This window comes from Halichoerus grypus, chromosome 3, assembly GCF_964656455.1.
Source record: "Halichoerus grypus chromosome 3, mHalGry1.hap1.1, whole genome shotgun sequence".
NCBI lineage: Eukaryota > Metazoa > Chordata > Mammalia > Carnivora > Phocidae > Halichoerus > Halichoerus grypus.
In genome coordinates, this window is record NC_135714.1 from 30740210 (window position 1) to 30764277 (window position 24068).

At 41.4% G+C, this 24068-nt stretch overlaps 1 protein-coding gene across 3 annotated transcripts in view; it reads left to right on the top strand.

The window, feature by feature from the left end:
* The window catches only part of NWD2 (NACHT and WD repeat domain containing 2), a 188847-nt gene extending 165864 nt beyond the window's left edge, over nt 1-22983 (top strand). For all 3 annotated transcript variants that reach the window (XM_036101893.2, XM_036101895.2, XM_036101896.2), the window contains 3 exons: nt 7145-7289; nt 11948-12537; nt 16774-22983. In XM_036101893.2, coding sequence (XP_035957786.1) covers nt 7145-7289; nt 11948-12537; nt 16774-20706 — 4668 coding nt within the window. In that variant the 3' untranslated portion in view covers nt 20707-22983. The remainder of the gene's footprint in view (nt 1-7144; nt 7290-11947; nt 12538-16773) is intronic.
* Nucleotides 22984-24068: the final 1085 nt, after the last annotated feature.

Consider the following 24068-nt stretch of genomic DNA (forward strand, 5'->3'; position numbering starts at 1 on the left):
CTTATTTTTCCCATTTTGCCATAATGTGTCTACGATATTCTGAAGTCATATTGTCGTGCTTCCTATATTCATGAATTCATGTATTCTATCTGTCCTGGAAAGTTCTCAGCTATCATCTCATCAAATAATGTCTTTCCTCTATTCCCTCTGTTCTTTCTTTTTTGCACTATAATTTAGTTTACACTGGACCATCTCAGTCTGTCTTCCATTTCTCTTGATTCTCTTTCACATATCCATTTCCTTAGCTCTCCATGCTGCTGTCCAGGAGACTATTTTAGGTCTTTCCCAATTCAGTATTTTTTTTTCTTCAGCTGTGTCCACTCTGTTCATGCATTAAGCTTTCAGGTTTCACAGTTATACTTTTGATCTGTGAAAGTTTTTTTGGGGGGGGAGGGGCTTTTTAAAATCTGCCTAGCTATTTTTAAAGTCTCTCATTTTTTAATTCAATTATTTTTCCTTTAATATTTCATACATAGTTTATATTCTTGTATCTTATGTAGAATCTTGGAGTGAGGTTGATTCATGCCTTTGTATGATGGAAATAGTATCAATGATTCCTCTCCAACTTGGTTCCTAAATGTATCTACCATGTGTCCCCTGAAACAGAATAAAGGAGGAAGAGAAAACGGATGGGCCTTTTCCTTGCATAGGATTCCTGGAGAGATTGAAAAGAAGGAATAGAGATCCATCCCTCTTCCAAAGAGAACATCCTTGTTACATTCAGTGCCAAGGCATCTCTGAGAGGAGAACAGCTCTGACTTGGCAACAGTTCATTTAAGAACCTTGTGTATTTGTCATTCTCATATTTAGCATACAGCATTTTCTGCATGCAATATGAAATCATGCCAGGATCCTTAATTTTCCTTCTTCCCCCTCCATGCATTATTCAAAGTACTTATCTGCAAGAATCTTGTTTCTGTGGATAGGAATCTTAGGGCAAATCCAAGCCATTCCTCAGTTGAATATGCCAGGAATAAATGTATTGCTGGTAAATGTAGATATCAAAAAACCTAATACCTCACAAAACCAGGTTTAGACAGCGGTTTGGGAGCACTTGCTCATACGTTACTGTTTAATTGGCTTGAGTTGTTCCTTTGTCATTCTAAGATCATCTAGGGAAAATTTAAGTTATTTTCTAAGCCCCACCTGATATTTCTGCATAAATTATTGTTAAATAAATGAATGCATGAATAAGATTATCACCAAGACTCTATAAATGTTACTTGCTTGGTCGGCAGTCCTCCCATTTCATTTCCCAGAGACTCAGAAACAAATGAAGAGACAACTAAAGACAATTAAATGGAAACATATGAGGACCTTTCCTTTAACTTTCTGTTCTCTGTATCAAAACCCAAGAGGGACTTGCTACTTAACCTGCTAGCAGTGCGCCAAGCCCACGAGTTCTCCTGAGGACTCGCCCATTCCAAACTTGCTAGCCTCGGCCCTGGGCTCACGGCAAATTTTATTAAAGCCATGCGCATGCCACACTGCCACCTGATCCACAGCTGCCACCACACCATGCCCAGCGATGCGCCCCCAGCCACCATCTCACACCAGGCCCGGGCATGTCTAACCCTCATCACTCACCCCACGCAGCCTCCCATCCCTAGCCACCCCAGCATGCAGCCCCGAGCCGCCTTAGCACTTTGGAGATCTGGCATAGGCCTAGGGGCCCAGCACAAATTTTGCTAACACCACCACCCCATCCCAAGTTCCCCAGCAGTCTTGCCCTCTCAGAACTGGCCTGCTTGGGTCCCACTAACACCACTGAGAGCAAGCACAGCCTGCACCAGGCAAAGAGCCAGTGCAGATGACTGCATTGAAAGGAAAAGTGACTCCAACACAACAGCAGGGCATAAGCAACACAGATAGGATACTCTCCTGAAGGGTCAAGTTCTGGTGAATAGGGGACACTGTGCTGCAGGGCACTCCAGGACCTCTTCTTCATAAAGTCACTACCTTCAAGAGCAGAAGACATAGCTGACTTTCTTAACACAGAGAAACAGACACATATTGTAATTAAATTGGCAAAATCTAGTGATAAAGAAAGAATTTTAAAAGCAGCAAGACAAAAGAAGTCAGTAACTTACAAGGGAAAACCCACAGAGCTAGCACGAGGTTTTCAACAGAAACTTTGCAAGCCAGAAGAAAGTAGCATGATATATTCATAGTGCTGAATGGGAAAGATCTTCAGCCAAGAATACTCTTTCCAGCATGGCTATCATTCAGAATAGAAGGAGGGATGAAGAGTTTCTGAGACAAACACAAACTAAAGGAGTTCATGACCATTAAACCAGCCCTGCAAGAAATATTAAAGGGGGCTCTTTGAGTGGAAAGGAGAGACCAAAAGTGACAGTATAAAGGTAAGAAAAACAAAAGCAGTAAAAGTGAATATTTCTGTAAAAAAATCAGCCAAGGAATTCACCAAAAAAGGATATAAAATATAATAACATATACCTAAAATGTGGGAGGACAGGAAAAAAGAATGGGTTCAAACTTAAATGACCATCAATTTAATATAGACTGCTATATGCACATGAAGTTATATACAAACCTAATGGTAACCACAAATCAAAAACCACTAATAACTATGCAAAGAATAAAGAGAAAGGAATCCAAATATATCATTAAAGAAAATCAGCAAAACATGAAAAAAAGACAAGGAAGGATCAGAGAAAATATTCAGAAACAACCACAAAATACATAATAAAATGGTAATAAATACATTTCCATCAATAATTACTTCAAATGCAAATAGACTAAATGCTCCGATGAAAAGACAGAGGGTGACAGAATAGATGAAAAACAAGACCCTTATGTATGCTGCCTACAAGAGACTCATTTTAGATGTAAAGACACCTGTAGATTGAAAGTGAGGGGATGGAGAAATATCTATCATGCAAATATATGTCAAAAGAAAGCCAGACTAGCAATACTTATATCGGACTTTAAACAAAGACTGTAACAAGAGAAAGAGAAGGTCACTATGTAATAATAAAGAGGACAATCCAACAAGAAGATATAACAATTGTAAATACTTATGCACCCAACATAGAAGCACCCAAATACATATAATAGTTCATAACAAACATAAAGGAACAAATAGATAATAACACAATAATAGTAGGGGACTTTAACACCCCACTTACATCAATGGACAGCTCAACTAAACAGAAAATCAACAAGGAAACAATGGCTTTGAATGACACACAGGAACAGATGGATTCAACAGATATATTCAGATCCTAAAACAACAGAACACATATGCTTTTCAAGGGCACACGGAACATTCTCCAGAATAGATCACATATTAGCCCACAAAACAAACCTCAAAAAAATACAAGAATATTGAAGTCATACCATGCAACTTTTCTGACCACAATGCTATGAAACTTGAAGTCAATCACAAGAAAAAATCTGGAAAGACCACAAATACATGGAGGTTAAATAGCATGCTACTAAACAATGAATGGGTCAACCAGGAAATAAAAAAAAAAATTTAAAAGTACATAAGGGGAAAGTTTATAACAATACAGTCTACCTCAAGAAGCAAGAAAAATCTCAAATAAACAACCTAACCGTACACCTAAAGGAGCTCAAAAAAGGACAACAAACAAAACCTAAAACCAGCAGAAGAAAAGAAATAATAGATTAGGGCAGAAATAAATGATATAGAAACTAACACACACACACACACAAACACATAAACACACAATAGAATAGAGTAATGAAACCAGAAACTGGTCCTTTGAAAAAAATCAATAAAATTGATAAACCTCTAGACAGACTTATCAAGAAAAAATAAAGAAAGGCCTAAATAAATAAAATCACAAATGAGAGAGGAGAAATAACAACTGACACCATAGAAATACAATTATAAAAGAACATTATGAAAAACTATAAGCCAACAAATTGGACAACCTAGAAGAAATGGATGAATTCCTAGAACCATATAAACTACCAAAACTGAAACAGGAAGAAATAGAAAATTTGAACAGACTGATAATCAGCAAAGAAATAGAATCAAAAAAAAAAGAAAGAAAGAAAGAAAGAAAGAAAGAAAGAAAGAAAGAAAGAAAGAAAGAAAGAAAGAAAGAAAAGAGAAGAGAAGAGAAGAGAAGAAAAGAAAAAAGAAAAGGGAGGAAGGAAGAGAATCAGTAATCAAAAAACTCTGAACAAGCAAAAGCCTAGGGCCAGATGGCTTCCCAGGGGAATCCTACCAAACATTTATAGAAGAGTTAATACCTATTCTTCTCAAACTATTCCAAAAAATAGAAATAGAAAGAAAACTTCCAAACTTATTCAGTGAGGCCAGTATTATCCTGACACCAAAACTGGATAAAGACACCACTAAAAGAGATAACTACAGGCCAATATCCCTAATGAACAGAGATGCAAACTCCTCAATAAAATATTAGCAAACTGAATTCAACAATACATTAAAAAAAATCATTCACCACGATCAAGTGGGATTTATTCCTGGGTTGCAAATGTGGTTCAATATTCACAAATCAATCAACGTGATACACCACATTAATAAGAGAAAGGATAGGAACCATATGATCATTTCAATAGACACAGAAAAAGCCCTTGACAAAGCACAACATCCATTCATGATAAAAACCCTCAACAAAGTAGGTTTAGAGGGATCATACCTCAACATAATAAAAGCCATATATGAAAAACCCATAGCTAATATCACCCTCTATGGGGAAAAACTGAGAGGTTTTACCCTAAGGTCAGGAAAAAGATAAGGATGTCCACTCTCACCATTTTTATTCAACATAGCACTGGAAGTCCTAGCCTCAGCAATCAGACAAGAAAAAGAAATAAAAGGCAAATTAGTAAGGAAGAAGTAAAATTTTCACTATTTGCAGATGATATGATACTATATATAGAAAACCCAAAAGACTCAACCAAAAAACTGCTAGAACTGATACACGAATTCAGTAAAGTCACAGGATACAAAATCAACGTACAGAAATCTGTTGCATTTCTATATACCAATAATGAAGCAGCAGAAAGAGAAACTAAGAAAACAATCCCATTTACAATTGCACCAAAAGTAATAAGATACCTAGGGATAAACCTAACCAAAGAGGTGAAAGAACTATACTCTGAAAACTATAAAGCAATGATGAAAGAAATTGAAGATGACACAAAGAAATGGAAAGACATTCCATGCTCATGGGTTAATAAATATTGTTAAAATGTCTATGCTACTCAAAGCAATCTACACATTTAATGCAATCCCTATCAAAATACCAACACATTTTTTACAGAACTAGAACAAACAATTCTAAAATTTATATGGAACCAAAAAGACCCCGAATAGCTAAAGCAACCTTGAAAAAGAAACATAAGCTGAAGGCATCACAATTTTGGACGTCAAGTTATATTACAAAGCTGTAGTGATCAAAACAGTATGGTACTGGCACAAAACTAGACCCATAAATCAATGGAACAGAATAGAAAACACAGGTATAAACCCACAACTATATGGTCAATTGATCTCCAACAAATCAGGAAAGAATATCCGGTGGGAAAAGGACAGTCTCTTCAACAAATGGTCTTGGGAAAACTGGACAGCAACATGTAAAAGAAAGAAACGGGACCACTTTCTTACACCATACACAAAAATAAATTCAAAATCGATTAACGACCTAAATGTGAGACCTGAAACCATAAACTCCTAGAAGAAAACATAGGCAATAACCTCTTTAACATCAGTCATAGCAACTCTTTTCTAGGTATGTCTGCTGAGGCAAGGGAAACAAAAGGAAAAATGGACTATTGGGACTATATCAAAATAAAAAGCTTCTGCACAAGGAGGAAAACAATCAACAAAATTAAAAGGCAACATATGGGATGGGAGAAGATATTTGCAAATGACTTATCCAATAAAGGACTGATACCCAAAATGTATAAAGAACTTATAAAATTCAAGACCCAAAAAACAAATAATCCAATGAAAAAATGGGCAGAAGACATGAACAGATATTTCTCCAAAGAAGACATGCAGATGGCCAACAGACACATGAAAAGATGCTCAGCATCACTCATCATCAGGGAAATGCAAATCAAAACCACAATGAGACATCGCTTCACACCTGTCAGAATGGCCAAAACCAACAAAACAAGAAACAACAAGTGTTAGCAAGGATGTGGAGAAAGGGAAACCCTCTTGCACTATTGGTAGGAATGCAAAGTGGGGCAGCCACTCTGGAAAACAGTATAAAGTTTCCTTAAAAATTTGAAATTAGAACTACTCTACTATCCAGCAATCACACTACTGGGTATTTACCCCAAAAATACAGAATACTAATTCACAGAGATACTTAAAGAGATACTTGCATCCTTATGTTTATAGCAGTATTATTTACAGTAGTAAGGTATGGAAGCAACCCAACTGTCCATCGACTGATGAATGGATAAAGAAGCTGTGATACACACACACACACACACACACACACACACACACACACAATGGAATATTATTCAGCCATTAAAAAGAATGAAATCTTCCCATTTGCAATGACATGGATGGAGCTAGAGATTATTATGCTAAGTGAAATAAGTCAGAGAAAGACAAATACCATATGATTTCAATCATATGTGGAATTTAGGAAACAAACCAAATAAACAAAGGGAAAAAGAGAGAGAGGGAAGGAACAGGGGGAGAGAGAGAGAGAGAGAGAAACCAAGAAACAGACTCTTAACTATAGAGAACAAACTGATGGTCACCAGAGGGGGTGGGGGGAAGGGTGAAATAGGGGATGGGGATTAAGAAGTGCACTTGTCGTGAGGGGCACCAGGTGTTGTATGGGTGTTGAATCACTATATTGTACACCTGAAACTAATATAACTAACTGGGACTAAAATAAAAATGTAAAAAAAAGGGAAATACATAGTACAGTAATAAAGCCCAATAAACGAATTCTGTGTAATTTGGGCAAATTCACATATAACATGGAGATAAGTTCTAACTTTCAGGGTTACTAGGGGCATTGGCCTATTAAGCACCTATCATAGTATTGGCACAAAGTAGACCTTCAAATAATAGTGCTTTTTTTCTTGTGCTTAAATATTGATTTTTTTTCTTTGATGATCTTAAGACTAATATCTCACTTTTACATTTTCCTAGATGCAGCCTTCTGCCAAAGCTGACAATGAGAAGACCTGGCAAGAGATATCAGATGAGATCAAGGGGATATTTAAGGCTGCTGTAAAACTGTTACATGAAAAGGGAAAAATGAAATATAGCCAAGCTAAGAGGTACCTGTTCTCAGGTAATTTTTACACATCCTCAGTAAACTAAGGAACAGATAAGTAATAGATGCATTCACTGCTTCCATTTTATGGGTCTACAAGTTTAATTTCATTTACCGCCTGATGAAATTTAATTTTTCTAAATGTTTCCTTCTCCTCGAGAGGCAAGTGTTCTTTTCTTTTAACCAATAGATAAGCCTTCACTTAATTTGAGGACTTCTCCAGAAAATGTGATTTTGAAGAAGTCAGAGGAGGCTGCCTGTATTAGACCAGACTCTGCCAATGTCAGTTCATTCGTTCATTCTGTCCATTCATTCATTCACTCACTCACTCAGCAAACATTTACTGAGTGCCTTTACGTGCCGGGCCCTGGGGATACAACCATGAACAAGAAGGCAAGGTCTCTCTCTCTTGGAATTTATTTTTTAGTGGGGGGAAAATAAGTGATAGGCAAGTAATCATAAATGAACAGGATCATTTCAGAAAGGATAAGCAATATAAACAAAGAAGACACAGTAAGAGGGGGCTGATGAAGGATATGGGGGTCCAGATGTAGATGGAGTGGGCAGTAAGGAGAGGACTTTGAGCTGAATGACAGGGAGAGTCAGAGCCCGGTGTGCTATATCCCAGGCAGAGAATTCCAGGCAGAGGGATTACCAGAGTCAAGATCCCTGCTTAGTAAGTTCCAGGAGCAGGAAGAAGGTGAAGGTAGCCAGGCCTGGGGAAGGAGAGATGAAGCCATACTAAGAGCCTATGTTTTATTCTGGGTAAGCTGGGAAGCCATTGGAGGTTGAGAAATAAAGAAGTAAGGGAGTGGCAGGATCTAATTTAACCTTAAAATAAAAATCCACTGAGCAGAGACTCATTTGTCAGCCTTTCTCAGCCATAGAAAGGAGGCTTTATTTTTAAAGGATGCACAGGAAACCACAGAGCTGAAGGAATATGTCAGTCATACTTTCCAGGGGACAAACACTACTGGGTAAGAGTAATCAGATATATAACATTTATTTTATTTTATTTTATTTTATTTTTAACATTTATTTTAAAAATTGATAGTGAAGGGGCACCTGGGTGGCTCAGTAGGTTAAGTGCTGACTCTTGATTTCATGATCTCGTTGGGAGGGGGGGTGTCGTGAGATTGAGTGGGTCATTGCGTTGGGCTCCATGCTCAGCGGGGAGTCTGCTTAAGATTCTCTCTCTCTCCTCCCTCTGCCCCTCCCCTGACCCTCTAAAATAAATAAATAAATACAATCTTAAAAATTGATAGTGAAGAATGATTGAGGAAAAAGCAATAGCACTTGGGTTTTCAGATTGGTTTTGTGAATGGCATGACAAAGCAAAAACCTAAAAGGCACTCAATATCATTCTCCCTATATACAGGTACTTCAAGCTAGGGCAATTGTACGTAATTGTAACAAATTCATTTTCGACAAACTATCAAAAATTAGGTCTTATTTTAGGTCTCCTGAGAATATTAAAACCGGCAAGAATAAGTACGATCTTTAGAATATACAGACTGACAAATATCCTTGATCCTTTGGGATTTTTTTAACCAATTTTGAGACTCTGGTTCTTCATCTTTATCAAGAACAAAACTACTCTGGTCCTAAAAACGTGCTGTATTTGAAGAAAATGCCCAGAGCAAAAGCTTTTCTATTCTTTTTTTTAATATTTTATTTATTACTTATTTGACAGAGAGAGAGGGATCACAAGCAGGGGGAGCGGCAGGCAGAGGGTGAGGGAGAGGACCCTGGGATCATGACCTGAGCCAAAAGCAGACGCTTAACCGACTGAGCCACCCAGACACTCCAAAGCTTTCCTATTCTTGATGTAAGAGACCCCAGTTCGGGAGGGCATCCTCTTATTTAGAATCATACAGTTCCAGTGTTCAAGTATTTCACTGGCAAACACTTTCTTCTAATTTTCTCTACACTAAAAAACTCTGTCCATGTGGCCAGCCATATAAAGATTAAGATTTTATTTATTTATTTGACAGAGAGAGAGAGAGCAAGCAAGGGCAGGGGGATCCCAGGACCCTGGGATCATGACCTGAGCCAAAGGTGGCTGTTTAACCAACTGAGCCATCCAGGTGCCCCTAACTTTTCACACTTCTACTTTCTCCTTTATAAATAACAGGAGACAAAGAGAAATAAAATAGACCCCAAAATAGTGCCCAGCTGTGAACATTAAAACTGAATGGTCTCAGGGATAGTAGTTTTGGGAATTTATGTCTCATGAATGATAGTTGCCAGGGCTGGAACTCTCCTAATGTTATCTTCATCAGGTGCCATGACCAGTTAAACTTTAGGATATTTAGAAAAATGCAAGGACAGAAAACAAATATGGTATTCCAGTAAGGAAGGGGGAGTTTATAATATTTATAGATCAATAAATATCAGAAATTATCAATAAAAGTCCCCCAAAATCATGAGGATGCACTTGGCTTCTAGAAAGAACTCTATAGAGTTGACTTGGTCTCACATGACTCATCTCTTCAGGTATATTTATTAAGTCTATACCATCAACAGGCATTCTTATGTACAGCCTCTTTTTTTCACCCTGAGCCAAGCTTAGATGGGTTCTACCAACTTGGTCTCTCTATGTCTTCTTACAAAGCATTTATAATCAACACTCCTGATCAGCACATTCTCTCCACAGAGGTAATAACAATGGCAGTTATGTTACAGTTGATTTGCTTCCTGGGAGTCAGAGGTGACGGTGCAATCTCTGGTTATCATCCATTACGTATACATACTATAGGTTGACACTTCCTTTCTCAGGATCCACAGAAGGTAGCACCTGGTTCATCCAGGGTGCCTCTCAGCATGTTGCACAGATGGCTGGAAAACAGATGGGCCAAAGGCTGCTTTCTGCAGATTTCCTACATCTTGCCTCATCTACATTACAAGTTCTTACTCTCATAAAAAGAAGAGTAGATATATATTATATAAACTCCTTTGACTGGCCTCCTTAACCAACTTGCCTCATCAAAATCCTTTGTAGGGGCGCCTGGGTGGCTCAGTCGGTTAAGCATCTGCCTTCGGCTCAGTTCATGATTCCAGGGTTCTGGGATCGAGTCCCGCATCCGGCTCCCCACTCAGCGGGGAGCCTGCTTCTCCCTCTGCCTGCTGCTCTCCCTGGTTGTGCTTTCCCTCTCTCTCTCTGTCTCTGACAAATAAAATCTTAAAAAAAAAAAAAAAAAAACCCTTTGTAACATGGACTAGTGACCATGGCACAGCTCACTCCACACTGGTGGCTATAAACAGATCTTTTTTACTTGAGTCATTGCTTTTGATTGAGGGCTATCATTCCTGAAAAAATTATGATCATGAGAGTTCTAAAAGGCACCATTTAAAATTACGGTTCCCACCTTCCTTAATAGTTACTGTAGAGAATACATGTAAGTTCTGGGTTTTGTTTGATGTTCGAGTTGGGCCAGCACATTGAAATGTTTTCAGTTTCTGGCCAGCCCGGCCCTGCATACTCAAGGCCCACCCCAACCCCTCCTTCTTCTATCAGACCGCTGCCTAGTAGGCACCTCCTTAAGAAAGCCTTCCCTGACCTCTCCCAGTGGGGTAGCCCTCCTGATTGTTTGCTTTCATTGTACCGTGTTATTCTCCTTCGCGGGACTAAAAACAATCATTATACATGTATTTGTGGGACTCTGGGACTCACGTCCACCATCCTCCACTGGACTGTAAGTGCTATAATGGCTTTTTCTCTCAGCATTGTCTGTTTTCTCTTCCCACTATATCCTGAGTAACCAGCAGCATGCCTAGCACATAGTAGACACTCATTAAGACCAACTGGATGAAGGAAAGCAGGGGGAGTGAGGGGAGGCAGCCAGTTTTAAAACATTGCTTGCCTTAAAGTTCATTGCCATTGGTTTAATTATTTTAGTCCTTCTTATTTTTCCTCCATAAAATCATGCATCAGTGATGTTTCTGTTACTGATGCTCTGGTTTTAAATGTTCTTATGGGGCCTCAATGATTTATGATATGTATATTTACTTGTGTGTAAGCCAATGTGTTGTATGACCCAGTTTATCTTTGAAGAAATACATTTACATATTAAGTCATTTTTCTGTACCCGCTTTGGGAGATATAATGGAATTTAACAGTGATATGGAAAATTCAGACTGATCACTGATCAGAACATGATTAGATGTTGAACATGATTTGTATTACTATTTACACATATCTGTCTGGGGTACAGTGCATCCTCAAATAAAATGGTGAAGCCACATTGTAAAGGAGAGAGTGACAAGGAAGAAGTCAGCGAGATACGTCATTTGGCCTCTTCCTCATTCTTTACTGGCCCCTGTTGGTCCCTGCTCTTCGCTATTAGAACCCCTTAAGTCTGAGAGAGAAACTAAACAGGAACTTAAAAGAATCAACTATAAACTCAGTATGCTTTCTTTCTTATGCCTATATTCAAGCTCTCTCTCTAACTGGGGAGGGAATTAATTTTAATTAAAACCCATTGTACTGGGTTCCTGGCTGTTTAGGAAAAGAGAGATAAGAAATTAAAGAATTAAGAAATTAATCTACAAAAGAGTCTGCTACCCACTGCAAGCAAAATAATCTCCCCCTGGTGACTTGAGAGATAAGTACTAGGGGTGTGGGCCCACTGCTTCTTTGTTCTAGACAATAAACCCCGTGCCACATTTTCTTTCAGCGATAGAGGACGAGTTTGACTTTGCTCTAGGAAAGCAAACTCCAGCATTCCTAAAGAAGTGTGTTTGCTACATTCGGAAAATTGCTAACATTGAGCGTTTTGTGAAAATCCCGGAGATGGGAAAATACATGGATATCACTGGAACAGAACCAAGGATTATGCGGGATGCAGAAGCCCAAGAGAAGCTGATAAAACTCAGGGATGAATTTATTCCAACTATTGTTGCATCATCTAATCTGAGAGTGTACACATCTGTTACTCATTGTGACATGAAACTGGGCTATTCCCAAGAAATAGAAAATCATTACATAGAAGGACTTGGTAAACAATTTTATGAGGACATGATTGATATCATTCAGGCAACCGTACAACAGAATTTTGACACTGAAACCGACACGCTCTATGATGAAATCCTTCAGCATTCCTCATTATGTAAGACGTACGCCTCCTTCTACGAGTATAAATGTGAACCTCTCAACATCGTGCATAAATACGTTCTGCCAAGCAAAACCGGGCACATCAACCCTCTCGTCATATATGGTGGACCATGCACTGGGAAGACCCTCCTGCTAGCTGAAGTAGCAAAGAAGGTGAGAGCCTTTTCTTTCACAAGCTTATTTGTAAAAATCCTTTACTTTGGGGAAAAGATAAATTGGTCAAAATTCATTTCCATTTTCTGTGTTTACTTCTGAATTATAATTAGTCTTTTTGGAAAGGATACCTTGGTGTTTCTCTTATGCTGGTATAATGGTCACACTGAAAGAAAAAAGCACATGGCATACAGTTAGAGAACAGCTTTATTTTTTCTCTCATTGGTCAAACTTCCGTTGTGGGGCTAGTTCCCATTTGGATGGAAACTAGGGCAGATCTCATAACTCTTCTCATCCCTCTCAGCAAAGACAAGCCTTCCTATCACTCTGGACCCTAAGTCATTCTCAGCTCAGCAATTAAATCTGTCCAATCTAAAATGGTTATTAAAACTTGAGTTTATATTTCTCTCCCACAGCTGAGGCTCACAATAAGCAAGGTACCTGCCGTGGGAAATGGGGATGTGGTCGTCTTCTCCTTCCACCACATAGCACTTCTTCCCCTCTGTCCCTAACCCCAAGCACATGATCCCTATAGGGCTGTGACTCCTATAGGGTTGTGGCTTCAGGGAAGTAGGAAAGATAAGGTGGCCAGAAAGTTCTTACATGACCAGTACTGTTCTGAAAACTGGACTCCACACTCTGTGATCTTGGCAGGCATTTAAAGCTGCTTCCTAGTTCCTCTGAGGCCTTTTTCTAGTTTCCTGGATGTCCTTTCCCTCCTGCCTCCCCTGCCCTGTCCTCCCTGAGCATCTTATCTTACCTACAGTTCTCTAAACACAGGGGGATGCATTTTTTTTTTTGCCCCAGCTGGTCACTTCCATGGCTCCTAGACATCCAGCCACACGCTTCTAGTACCTTTCTGCCAAGATCCACAGCCCAGCAAGCTCCCTCAGACAGGACTTGAGGAAAACAGAACCAACAAAAACCTCTGTCAGCTCAGTCTTGCCAGTGGCCCACATGTGACACATGGGAAGCACTCGGGTATTTTTTGCCCTGGGAAACAGCAGCTCTCCATCCCTCCCCCACCCAAAGAGCTAGCCAGGCTTGTCAGTCAACCTCCATATTTCTCAGGTGTCTGAGGACATCTGTCTCCCTGTCTCTCCAGCTCTAGCGGACACCCTGTCAGTGGTCCATTGCAGCCCCTTTCTCGAGGTGAGAAGTGAGGAAATCTCTCATCCTTGCCCTTTGGGAGTGGATGGTAACAGATATGACCCACAGCACCCTAATCTCCAATGTTTTTCTTGGCCTCTTGAAACTCCTTTTTAGGCTGGAGCTGGGTAGTCCACTAAAGGTAGCAAAACTGGTTTTCACAACTCCCTTACAAATCTTGCATGATGGTGTGGAACCTCACTCTGGGTCTATTGTCTTGGCATATCAGTCTAAACTGGACTAAACTAGTTCCATTGTAACCTCGTGTTGCACTGGATGTCCACGTCTGATAGTTTATATTATCTTGGTGTTACCTCAGAATCTCTATATTGTTCTTCCTGTGGTTATTCTCTCAAGAACAGAGCTTTCTTTAACTTTGCGAACACTCTTGTCATCTGTCATGTGCTATCACAATCTCAGGGAGGTCATCTTGAGGACAAGAACAGGGACAGTTGTGTTGTACCTTATGTGGGGATTAGGTTTCAAAGCAAGCTCACAGGCAAAAATCTGGTGTATAAACTTACTTTTAAAAAGTCCCCAGGAGGGACGCCTGGGTGGCTCAGTCGGTTCAGCATCTGCCTTCGGCTCAGGTCATGATCCTGGGGTCCTGGGATCGAGCCCCGCATCGGCCTCTCTGCTCAGTGGGGAGCCTGCTTCTCCCTCTCCTGCTCACCCTGCTTGTACACACTCTCTCTCTCTGTCAAATAAATAAATAAAATCTTTAAAAAAAAAAAAAAGTCCCCAGGAAAGTTAATTTACCATTTCTTAATATGTCAAGCCCAGCTGCTGGTTTTTCTTCTTCTCCTTCTCCTTCTTCTTCTTAAGATTTTTATTTATGAGAGAGAGAGAGGAGGGAAAAAGAATCCAGAGGAGACCCTGCACTGAGTGTGGAGCTGGACGCAGGGCTCAATCCCACAACACTGAGATCATAACCTGAGCCGAAACCAAGAGTCCAACGCTTAACAGACTGAGCCACCCAGGCGGCCCTGGTGTTTCTTTTAGTGTTAAATGACATGGTTCTTTTTTAATGGAACACCAGATGAAGTGGCAGGCTTACATTTAAGAGCCATGTTGCATCAAAATAAAGTGTGTGTGTGTGCGTGCGTGTGTGTGTGCGTGTGCGTGTGCGTGTGTGCGTGTGTGTGAACACTAATTAGTATGTGAATCTTCAAACTTCAGAATTTTTCCAAGTCAACAAGACAACAACAGTACGAAGAACACATGGAAGCTGAAATCTAATGAGAAAACATGCACGTACACCATTTCACCTTCACTCTGGGGCTTTTTCCCTCCGGAAGAAGGAAGGGTAAAGTAGTTGGAGGGGCGAATGTTGCTGGACTTGACTGTATTCACTGTGCTGCAAGTCCATGTGCCGTAGCACGGGAGGTACAGAATTGTGTAGGATGTGCTGATATCCGTGTACAGATCAACGGACCCCGCGGGGCAGGGGGTGGTGACAGTCAAGTTGGTCAACTTGAGAAATGGTTTTCTGAGCTCTCACTCTTCTGGATATTTTGTCCAACCAGCAGAGTGTGTCTATTCACAGTCCAGGACTCTGGTCCACAAGAAGCCTCACCTGTTTCTAAGTCCCTTGCCTCTGCTCTACTCGCCTCTCTCCTGGGGAATGTTGTCCCGCCAACGACAACCTGCGCTCTCTTTGTGACTTCATGTCCCTTGTGAGAATGCAGAGAGATGTCTCATGTTTATCTCGAGGTTATCTCCTGCGTGCCCAGCATTTCCATGGACACGAGCTCATGATCAGAGGATCGCTCTATATGTTCAACAACATGTGACTGGGAGGAGAGAGGACAATGCATATAATCATCATAAGCAATTCACGTAGGGACAAAATACCATGTTCTGTTTCTGATTTGCCACTGAAGGACAGTTGTAGTAGGATAGCAGGCTTATCTTCCTCCATATTGGCTTCAAAGGTGGGGGCTAAACAGTAAATGGCTTCTTTTCCTTAATTGCTACATTTTTTTTTTCTAAACTTACTCATGCCTTAACCTGAACTACATCTTGAGGAACCAAGTTTCATAAACTTACTTCCTCACTAATAAAATCCGTCCTTTCCTAAGCAACATTCTTGGTGAATTCCATGGATTACTGAAAGACATTATCTCCCTAAAAATAGACTGGGATTTTTTTTATACTTTGATCATATCCCTTCTTGCCCTTGCCTTTCCAGCCAGAGACATACTAAATTTAACAGCCGCCTCATATACGTAATCTCCTTCACTCTACAATTTGAAAAACAAAAACAAAAAAACCTTCCAGCTTCGTCTCTTGGTAACTGCTTAACTCTGAGCAAGTCATTTATCCAGCCTGGACAGGTTTCCTCTTCTGTTAAATGGTACTATAATCCCATCTGCCCTACAGGGAGGTGATGTGAGGACTGATAACTGACTGTTAATATAGAGTGAGCTGTCTGTTATAAAACATAAAGCTTAAAGTTTTAGCCAGAATTATATAGATTTTATGACAATGGTAAATAATCATAAAGATGACCCTATAGCACCACAATATAGTAAAATGTCTCTGAATCATTCAGGATTATATTCAGTATTTTAGTACTATTTTTATCACATTCTAATTAGCTAGGAATTTGATCAGACTTATGTGATCTCAATTAGTGAAAACATTTGACTCAACATAATATGTAAGTCACTACTTAATCTATTCATTAAACAAATACTAAGCACCTACTGTGTGCCAACAAACCACGCCAAGAAACAGGATGCAGTGAGGAAAAGCTGACCATACTAGATATGCAGATTTACTGTTTACGAAATCCTTTGTAACTTTTAGAATACAACAAGCTAAGTGCTGCCTTGGGATTGAATAAGACTATTATCACTATTTTATTACCTTCAGTAGAGTGATCCTGAGGGTCTCACCTATAGATATTGGTGCATGAGCTTTGTGACCGTTCTTTGATCTTCTCGGGTTTTCCCAGTCCCTGGTTCTAGGCCACTGTCTGCATGGTCAGGGTTACCAGAAGTCTGACCTCTGGAGAGAGGAAATGCTGTGTACGCGACCATGTGAATATATATTACCATTCTAAACACTACCTTTATGTTTTAGGCCTATGGCTGGCTTCATGAAGACACAGGACCAGAATCTGACCCAGTAGTCGTCATGAGATTTCTAGGAACCACAGACATGAGTACTGACCTTAAGACTCTCCTTCTAAGCGTTTGTGAACAATTGGCAGTCAACTACCGGTGTCTGGTTCAAAGCTACCCTAAGAAGATCCATGACCTCCGAGACTTATTTATAAACCTTTTGAACGAGTCTTCATTGCAGAGACCTCTAGTAATAATATTTGATGCCCTAGAGCAGCTCTCAGAGAGTGACGAGGCCAGGAAGCTTTGGTGGCTCCCAGCTCACCTTCCCCGCTTCGTACGAATAGTCCTGTCCACGCTGCCCAACAGACATGGGATCCTGCAGAAACTGAGGTGCCTTATCCATGAAGAAGCCAACTACATCGAGCTGATTCCCCGGGACAGGAAGATGTGCAGCCAGGTCCTCAAACACCAGCTGTTGCGGGTCAAAAGGAAGGTCACATCAGGCCAGCAGATTTATGTGAACAACGCATTCTCCAAGTGCACGCTGCCCATGTTTGTGAACCTGACCTTCAGGGAGGTGAGATATTGGAGATCTCACAAAGACGTCGATGAATCCTCCCTCTGTGTCACAGTTCACGAAAGTATAGAGCAGCTATTCTGGTCCTTGGAGAAGAAGTGTGGTCAGAAACTGGTCTCCAGGGCTCTCGGTTACATCACCATGGCCAAAATAGGTTTGAGTGAAATGGAACTGGAGGATGTGTTGGCCCTAGACAACAGTGTGATGAATGAGCTCAATGAGAACACTAGGCCCAGCAATCCCCTCAGAGTACCTTATCTGTACATCGCGAGGCTCAAGGAGGGTCTCAGTGGCTACTTAATAGAAAGACATGTGAAGAATGTCACACTCCTGGTCTGGGCCAATAGACACCTGCAGCTTATAGCCCAGAAGTTGTATCTGCAGGATGACAGTGACCTGCGTGAAATGCACACCATCCTGGCAGATTACTTTCTGGGAGTCTGGTCAGGGGGCAGGAGGAAAGCTTTCTGCCTTGAAGACCCCTACTTGAATGGCTGCCTTGACTTGGAGAGCAGAAGCTTGCTTGAGGAAGAGAAGCACTTCATGGAACAGGTTTCCTTTGACAGGCAGGCTCCAGACCAGCCCTGGGTTTTCCAGTGTAATCCACTGGAGCCTGACATCTTCTTCGTCAATCATCGGAAAATGTCTGAGCTCTTGCACCACCTGACAAGATGTGGAAAAACCGATGACCTGCTTTACGGGATCATCATGAACTTCAGCTGGCTTTATACCATGATCAAAATCGGCCAGTTCGACAAAGTGCTCTCAGACATTGAGCTGGCTTACAACTACTCTCAAGAGAAGGAGCTGAAGTTCCTGGCTAGCACTCTCCGCGGCATCAAACCCAAGGTCACTGCGTTTCCAGGCTCCCTTTCAGCAGAGCTTCAGCAAAGGCTGCTGCCTGTTGTAAGTTCCCTGCCCAAACTTAGGCACCTCCTTTTAGAATGTGACAAAGATGGGCCCAAATATTGCTCCATTGTGCCATTACATTCATCCATGGACGTAACATACAGCCCGGAGCGTCTCCCCTTGTCCTCTAGTCACCTGCATGTCACCGAGATTCTGCCTACATGTAACCCCAGTACTGTCCTCACAGCTCTAGAAAATGGTTCCATCAGCACGTGGGATGTGGAAACCCGTCAACTCCTCCGGCAAATCACCACAGCCCAGTCTGTCATCCTGGGCATGAAACTCACCAGTGACGAAAAGTATCTTGTGGTGGCTACGACAAATAACACCTTGCTGATTTATGACAATGTAAATTCTTGTCTTCTGTCTGAAGTGGAAATCAAAGGCACCAAGCACGGAAGCGGCTCCACCTACATCAATGGATTTACACTGTCCGTCAACCACGCCCTCGCATGGCTTGAAGCCAGCAAAGATGTCACTGTCATCGATCTGCTCTACGGGTGGCCCCTTTACCAGTTCCACTGCTGGTATGAAGTGACCTGTGTCCAGTGCTCTCTGGATGGCATGTACGCTTTCTGTGGACAGTACCTGAACACCACCACCATATTTCATTTAGGGAGTGGAGAAAAGTTATGTACGGTGACATCTGAATTTTCAGGTGGGTTTGTGAAGTTTCTTCTTATCTTGGACACGGCTCAAGAAATGGTAATGGTGGACAGTGAGGGAAGCCTTTCGGTTTGGAATACTGAGGACATTTCCAATCCCCAGCTGACTGACGACTTTGACTGCCGAAGAGAAGACAGTGAGGTGGTCAGCATTGAACTTTCGGAGGACCAAAATGCAATTCTGATCTGTAAAGCCCTCAGCATCGAGCTCTTAGATACGGGCATGTGGAAGGTGGCTGAGAAGTTCAGAGCTAAGCACAACGAACGCTTTATTTCTGCTGTGCTGTCCAAAAATGGAGACTGCATCATCGCGACCATGGAAAATACCTCAGCTGTGTTTTTTTGGAGGCGGGACACGGGACAATGCATGGCGAGCTTACAGGAAATCTCAGGTACCATAGTCAAGCTGGTGAAATCCAGTCACCACAATATGCTGCTCTCTTTATCAACCAGTGGTGTTCTTTCCATCTGGGATATAGACATAATCACCGCCATGTCCAACATAGATAAGACTGGGAAACCCATCCAAAGCCTGGTGTTACCTGCCAGAGGGGAAATCATTTATTCCCTCGATGGCTCGGACTGTGTCCACAAGTGGAACTTCAGCAGTGGGTTCCTTGAGGCAGTATTCAAGCATGAGGGCATAGTCGAGCACTGCGTGCTGACGTCCTCTGGAGATGTCATGGTGACATCAGATGACAAAAGCAGCCAGTATGTCTGGCACACCAGCAGCGGTGAGAACCTCTTCCGAATTAACGGGCAGAGAATATCTCAGCTGCTAATTACGCACAATGACCAGTTTGTGGTCTCTCTCTGTGAGGAAAATGCCTCCAGGGTTTGGAGACTGGCCACAGGCCACAGGGTCTGCAACATTTTGACCACTCTGCAGAATGCCTTTATAACCTCCGCAAATACCTTCGTGGTGGGGATGACGAAAAGCAAAGTGCTGGCGGTCAGTCTCTGGACAGGAAGCATCACCAAGAAATTTTGCTGTGAAGATGGCACCACCATTGTGAATTTTAAGTTGATCCCCGACTGCCCTGACATCATTGTGTTCATCACATCAGCCGAGACGGTGAATATCTGGAGTCTGACGGATGAAGTCATCTGTCGCCGTGTGCAACTTCCAAACAACTTCTTGAAAAACCTGGAGGATTTCGAGATTTCTCCCAATGGCAAGCTAGGCATTATATCCAGGGGAGATGAAAATATCAATGTGCTGGATTTACACAGCGGCAAATTACGGGTGGTTCACGCCTCTGGGGTCATCTGGAGGCAAAGGCTCTCTAGAGATGGTCGCTACCTGGTATACATTTGTTTCCGAAACGGGGAGGAGGAGGATGAAAACGGTGCGATATCCAGTTTGATTGTAATGAGACTGGCTGACGGCAAAAATATCGGTGCCTGTTCCCTTTACAAAACACCAACTTTTCTCGCCCTCTCACAGAGGCACCTGAACATCATAGTGGGTTTTGACGACGGGAGTATAGGGATATACACAGTGGTAGACCGTGTAGACGCAGCCCTGAAAATTAAGATTGCCACTTCAAATAGCAGACAGATTTTCAACAATGCGACACAGGCATCCAGGCCAAAGTGTAGTAGTTACTGTTTTAAAGTGTCTGTGGATTGCCTATGGAGAGAGTCTACCGAGGTCTTTGCGAGAGACAGTCCCATCACCGTGAGCGATTCCACTGAGCCCAATGAGGCGACACCGTCCAAGAAACACAACCTTTGCTATGACCGGGTGTGCTCCGCCCTGGAATCCAGGGGCCACAGCTATGCTCCTGACAACTGACAAAACGTTCTTCTTGCTCAGCAGACATGCGCGATACACATGCACAAGGGGGAAAAAAAGTATCTTCTGTCTCCCAAATGATAAACTACTCCTTTCTTTAAAGACAGGAAAGATGCTGGAGTTCCAGTGTTAACATGCTCGTCAAAAAGACAGAAATGTGAAATCGGCTTTGAGTTGGCTCTTTTTGTCAAAGTTAATCCAGGAATGACACCTTGACAGAGCATTTCTAAAAATGGTGTTTAACCGGCTACATCAACTGGAAGCTAGGGGATATTTTTCACGTTAGCTGCGTGGGAAGCAACAGCATAACTCATTCCATGGGTTCAGAAGACAGAGCTAGAACTATATCCAGACCCCTTGGACTGGACTTCATTCTACAGAAATCATTTGAAATTGTGAACACAAAGAGCTGTTCGACCTCCAATGATGGTGTGGCCTAAGTAAACACAGCCTTAATCTCTCCTTTCATTTTACAATCCTGACAACTGTGTAAACCCAGTCTGCAGATGGAAGGTCAAAAGGTGCAAAATCACGTAACAAAAATGCCCCCTCATACTCCGAGTTTCCCAGGAGAAAGGACGTGAGAGGTGAGGCCACGAACTGGACTGGGCACAAGAACTTAGTACCACCCTCATAGGGCTACTGAGCACGCAGTCAGTCTTCGTTAGGATACAGTTGAGACAGTTGCATGCAAGGGTTTCTGTATAACAGAACATGCGATTTTTACACTACTTCCTGGGCTGCAAGAGAAACACATTTAATAGGAAACCACAGTCTTTTCGTGTGTTTTTGAAATGCCTATTTGTGCTGGACATTAAAGTGGAATTACAGAAAGGGCATTATAGATTTGGTAAGACGTCTGTTCATTTCCATCATTGTACTAACAAAAGTCTGGGCTATTCAGTCAGTTGTATGGAAGCATACATTATTTCCTAAATCCCTGCGGTAAATCTTAACAGAAAGAAAGCTTTCTTGACACGCCATCTATGAAATACTGAAGACATTTGCCTTACTCTCATTCCTCCTCACTCCTGTGTAAAATGCAGACAGACGACCAAATACTCGGGGACAAACTGAATATGCCTGTCTTTGTGCTAAAATATTCCATATCTTAAGGGTGTCCAAAGGTTCTTTCTTGTCCCTGTTTGTAATCACTTTCTTACTTCCCCAGACTGTATGTAGGCTTCTTCCTCTGTCACCCTTTCTGCTGGAGGGCTCCTCGGGGCCTTTATAGTCTTATCCGTTTCAAAGCAGAAGCTGTGAAATGGTATTAAATACTTTTTAAAAACACTACTTCACCTATTTAAAAGAAAATATCACATCCCAAAAGGGGGAAAGTGATTTTCTTCCTTCCATATCCTCCACATGGCATGTCCTTGGATGACTTTTCGAAGGGTGTCAGAAGCGCTGGTTTGCTTTGAAAGTGACGGGAGTGACTTGTGGTGGCAGAATGATGACCAAGGAACTGATGTGCTCTCAGCCCAGCTCGACCACGAACTCGTCGCGCGGGCAGATCTTTAGCCTCTCCGCTGTATTGTTTTTGTAAGCTGCAAAATAAAGGGAGTGATAGCTTCTGCTCTAGCCTTTATAGGGGTGTTGGGGAGCAATGTGAGGAAAAAGACAGCGACGGCTTGATTGTTTTTGCAAATGGGAGAAGCAAAATGATCTGATCCAAAGGGAATCCAAGCTCATTGCATTTCACTTTGGAAAGCAGTTTGACATGAAACCATACAGAGATGGGATTCAGACATAATGCCCCACTCCGTGGTCGAAGAATTTTTTTCAGTATGTTCCTCCTGGCCTAGCTACCAGCCGGGAAGGGGGTAGCCCAGTGAAGGCTCAGCCCACGTAGAGATCACCTGGAGTTGATTGTATGAGTCAATGCTTTTTTTTTTTTTCTTTAGCTCTTCTGCGGCAACACATTCCTATTCCTGTGATTATCAGTTGGACCTCCATGCCACACATTTCTAAGAATTAAATGCCTAGATGGATTAAATGTAGTGTGTGAATATTCTGTGTAACAGCCAATAGAGTTTAACAAGTGACTTGAATGATTTTTCCTAACTTGTTTGCAACTGATAGCTCATATTGAATGTTTTTATGTAAACTTTGTATTGTTGGGAAGAATTACCCAATCAGAGATTTATATTTTCATAAATGTTACATTTAGTTAAATTTTGTTACAGAGTTGTTACACTAGAAAATTATTGCTGTCTTCAAACAATGTACAGTCTTGTGTATGTATTGTTTGTATGAATAAAAGGTAAACTACTTAGATTTGTGGGTTTTTCTTCCCCAACTTTTGCAAGTATACTTAGAGATTTTTAGTAATAATAGTAATTGTTCATGCTTACTGTACACCAGACTCTATTTTTGGAGCCTTGTATGTACTAAGCCATGTAATCTCCACCAAAGCCTTATGAGATAGGTACTGTTAGTATTCCAAATTCACAGATGTAACAACCTAGAAACAGAGGCCCAGGGGGAATTGCTGAATAGGATTTCAATATACCATCAATGTGGTTTTTGTTACCTTTTCCAAAGCACATAGAATATAGCATTGAATATCCAGTAGGCACTTACTGATAATGGCCTATAAAATGTTTTCCAACTTGCAGATTAGAGACCAGGCTAGGCTCTAAAGATCACCGGAGGTCTTTGCAAACTCCCAGGAGTTTCAGGTATACCACAATTGCTGATGTATTCATTCCACAAATAGTTATTTGGTCATGCATTTTGCCAGGAATGCAAAGGTTAGTAAAGTAGCTTGCACCTTCTAGGATCTCACAGTCTTAACAGGAAAACAGATAGGAAACAAGTTCTATGGGTAAGTGCAAGGACAGTGTGCTTCCTTCTGGGCTTGGGGCCAAGGTGGGAAGAATGATAACCAAGGAGTCATCCCACTCATAAAGTGCCTCCAGGTGAGAAGGCAGGACCAAGGTGGGGGATCTTCCTCCCATAGGCACCTTTTTCCATTTCTTGCCTCTGGGAACTGAGAATCCACACACACACACACACACACACTCACAAAAAAATTTTTAAACAAGTTAGCAATGGAGAGCTTAAGTGATGATAACTAGGAAATAATCGGATGAAAACTTTGTATCTAGTTTCATGAAACAATCATTCTCAGAGAAATTTAAAATCAAGACGTTAAAAAATTGAAGACATTATCTATCTGGTTTCATCTTTATGTGGCCGAGACTTATTTCTGTTTAGAATTTACCCCCCTTGAAAACTCTCCTTAATTCCACCACCCGTGCTGGGAATTCCTTCTTGGATTCTAATCTAAATCCTTTAGGTTGAAGGTTAAACATTCTCTTTCAGTTCTGAGAAAACGTAGAGGAGTGGATTGTCATTGT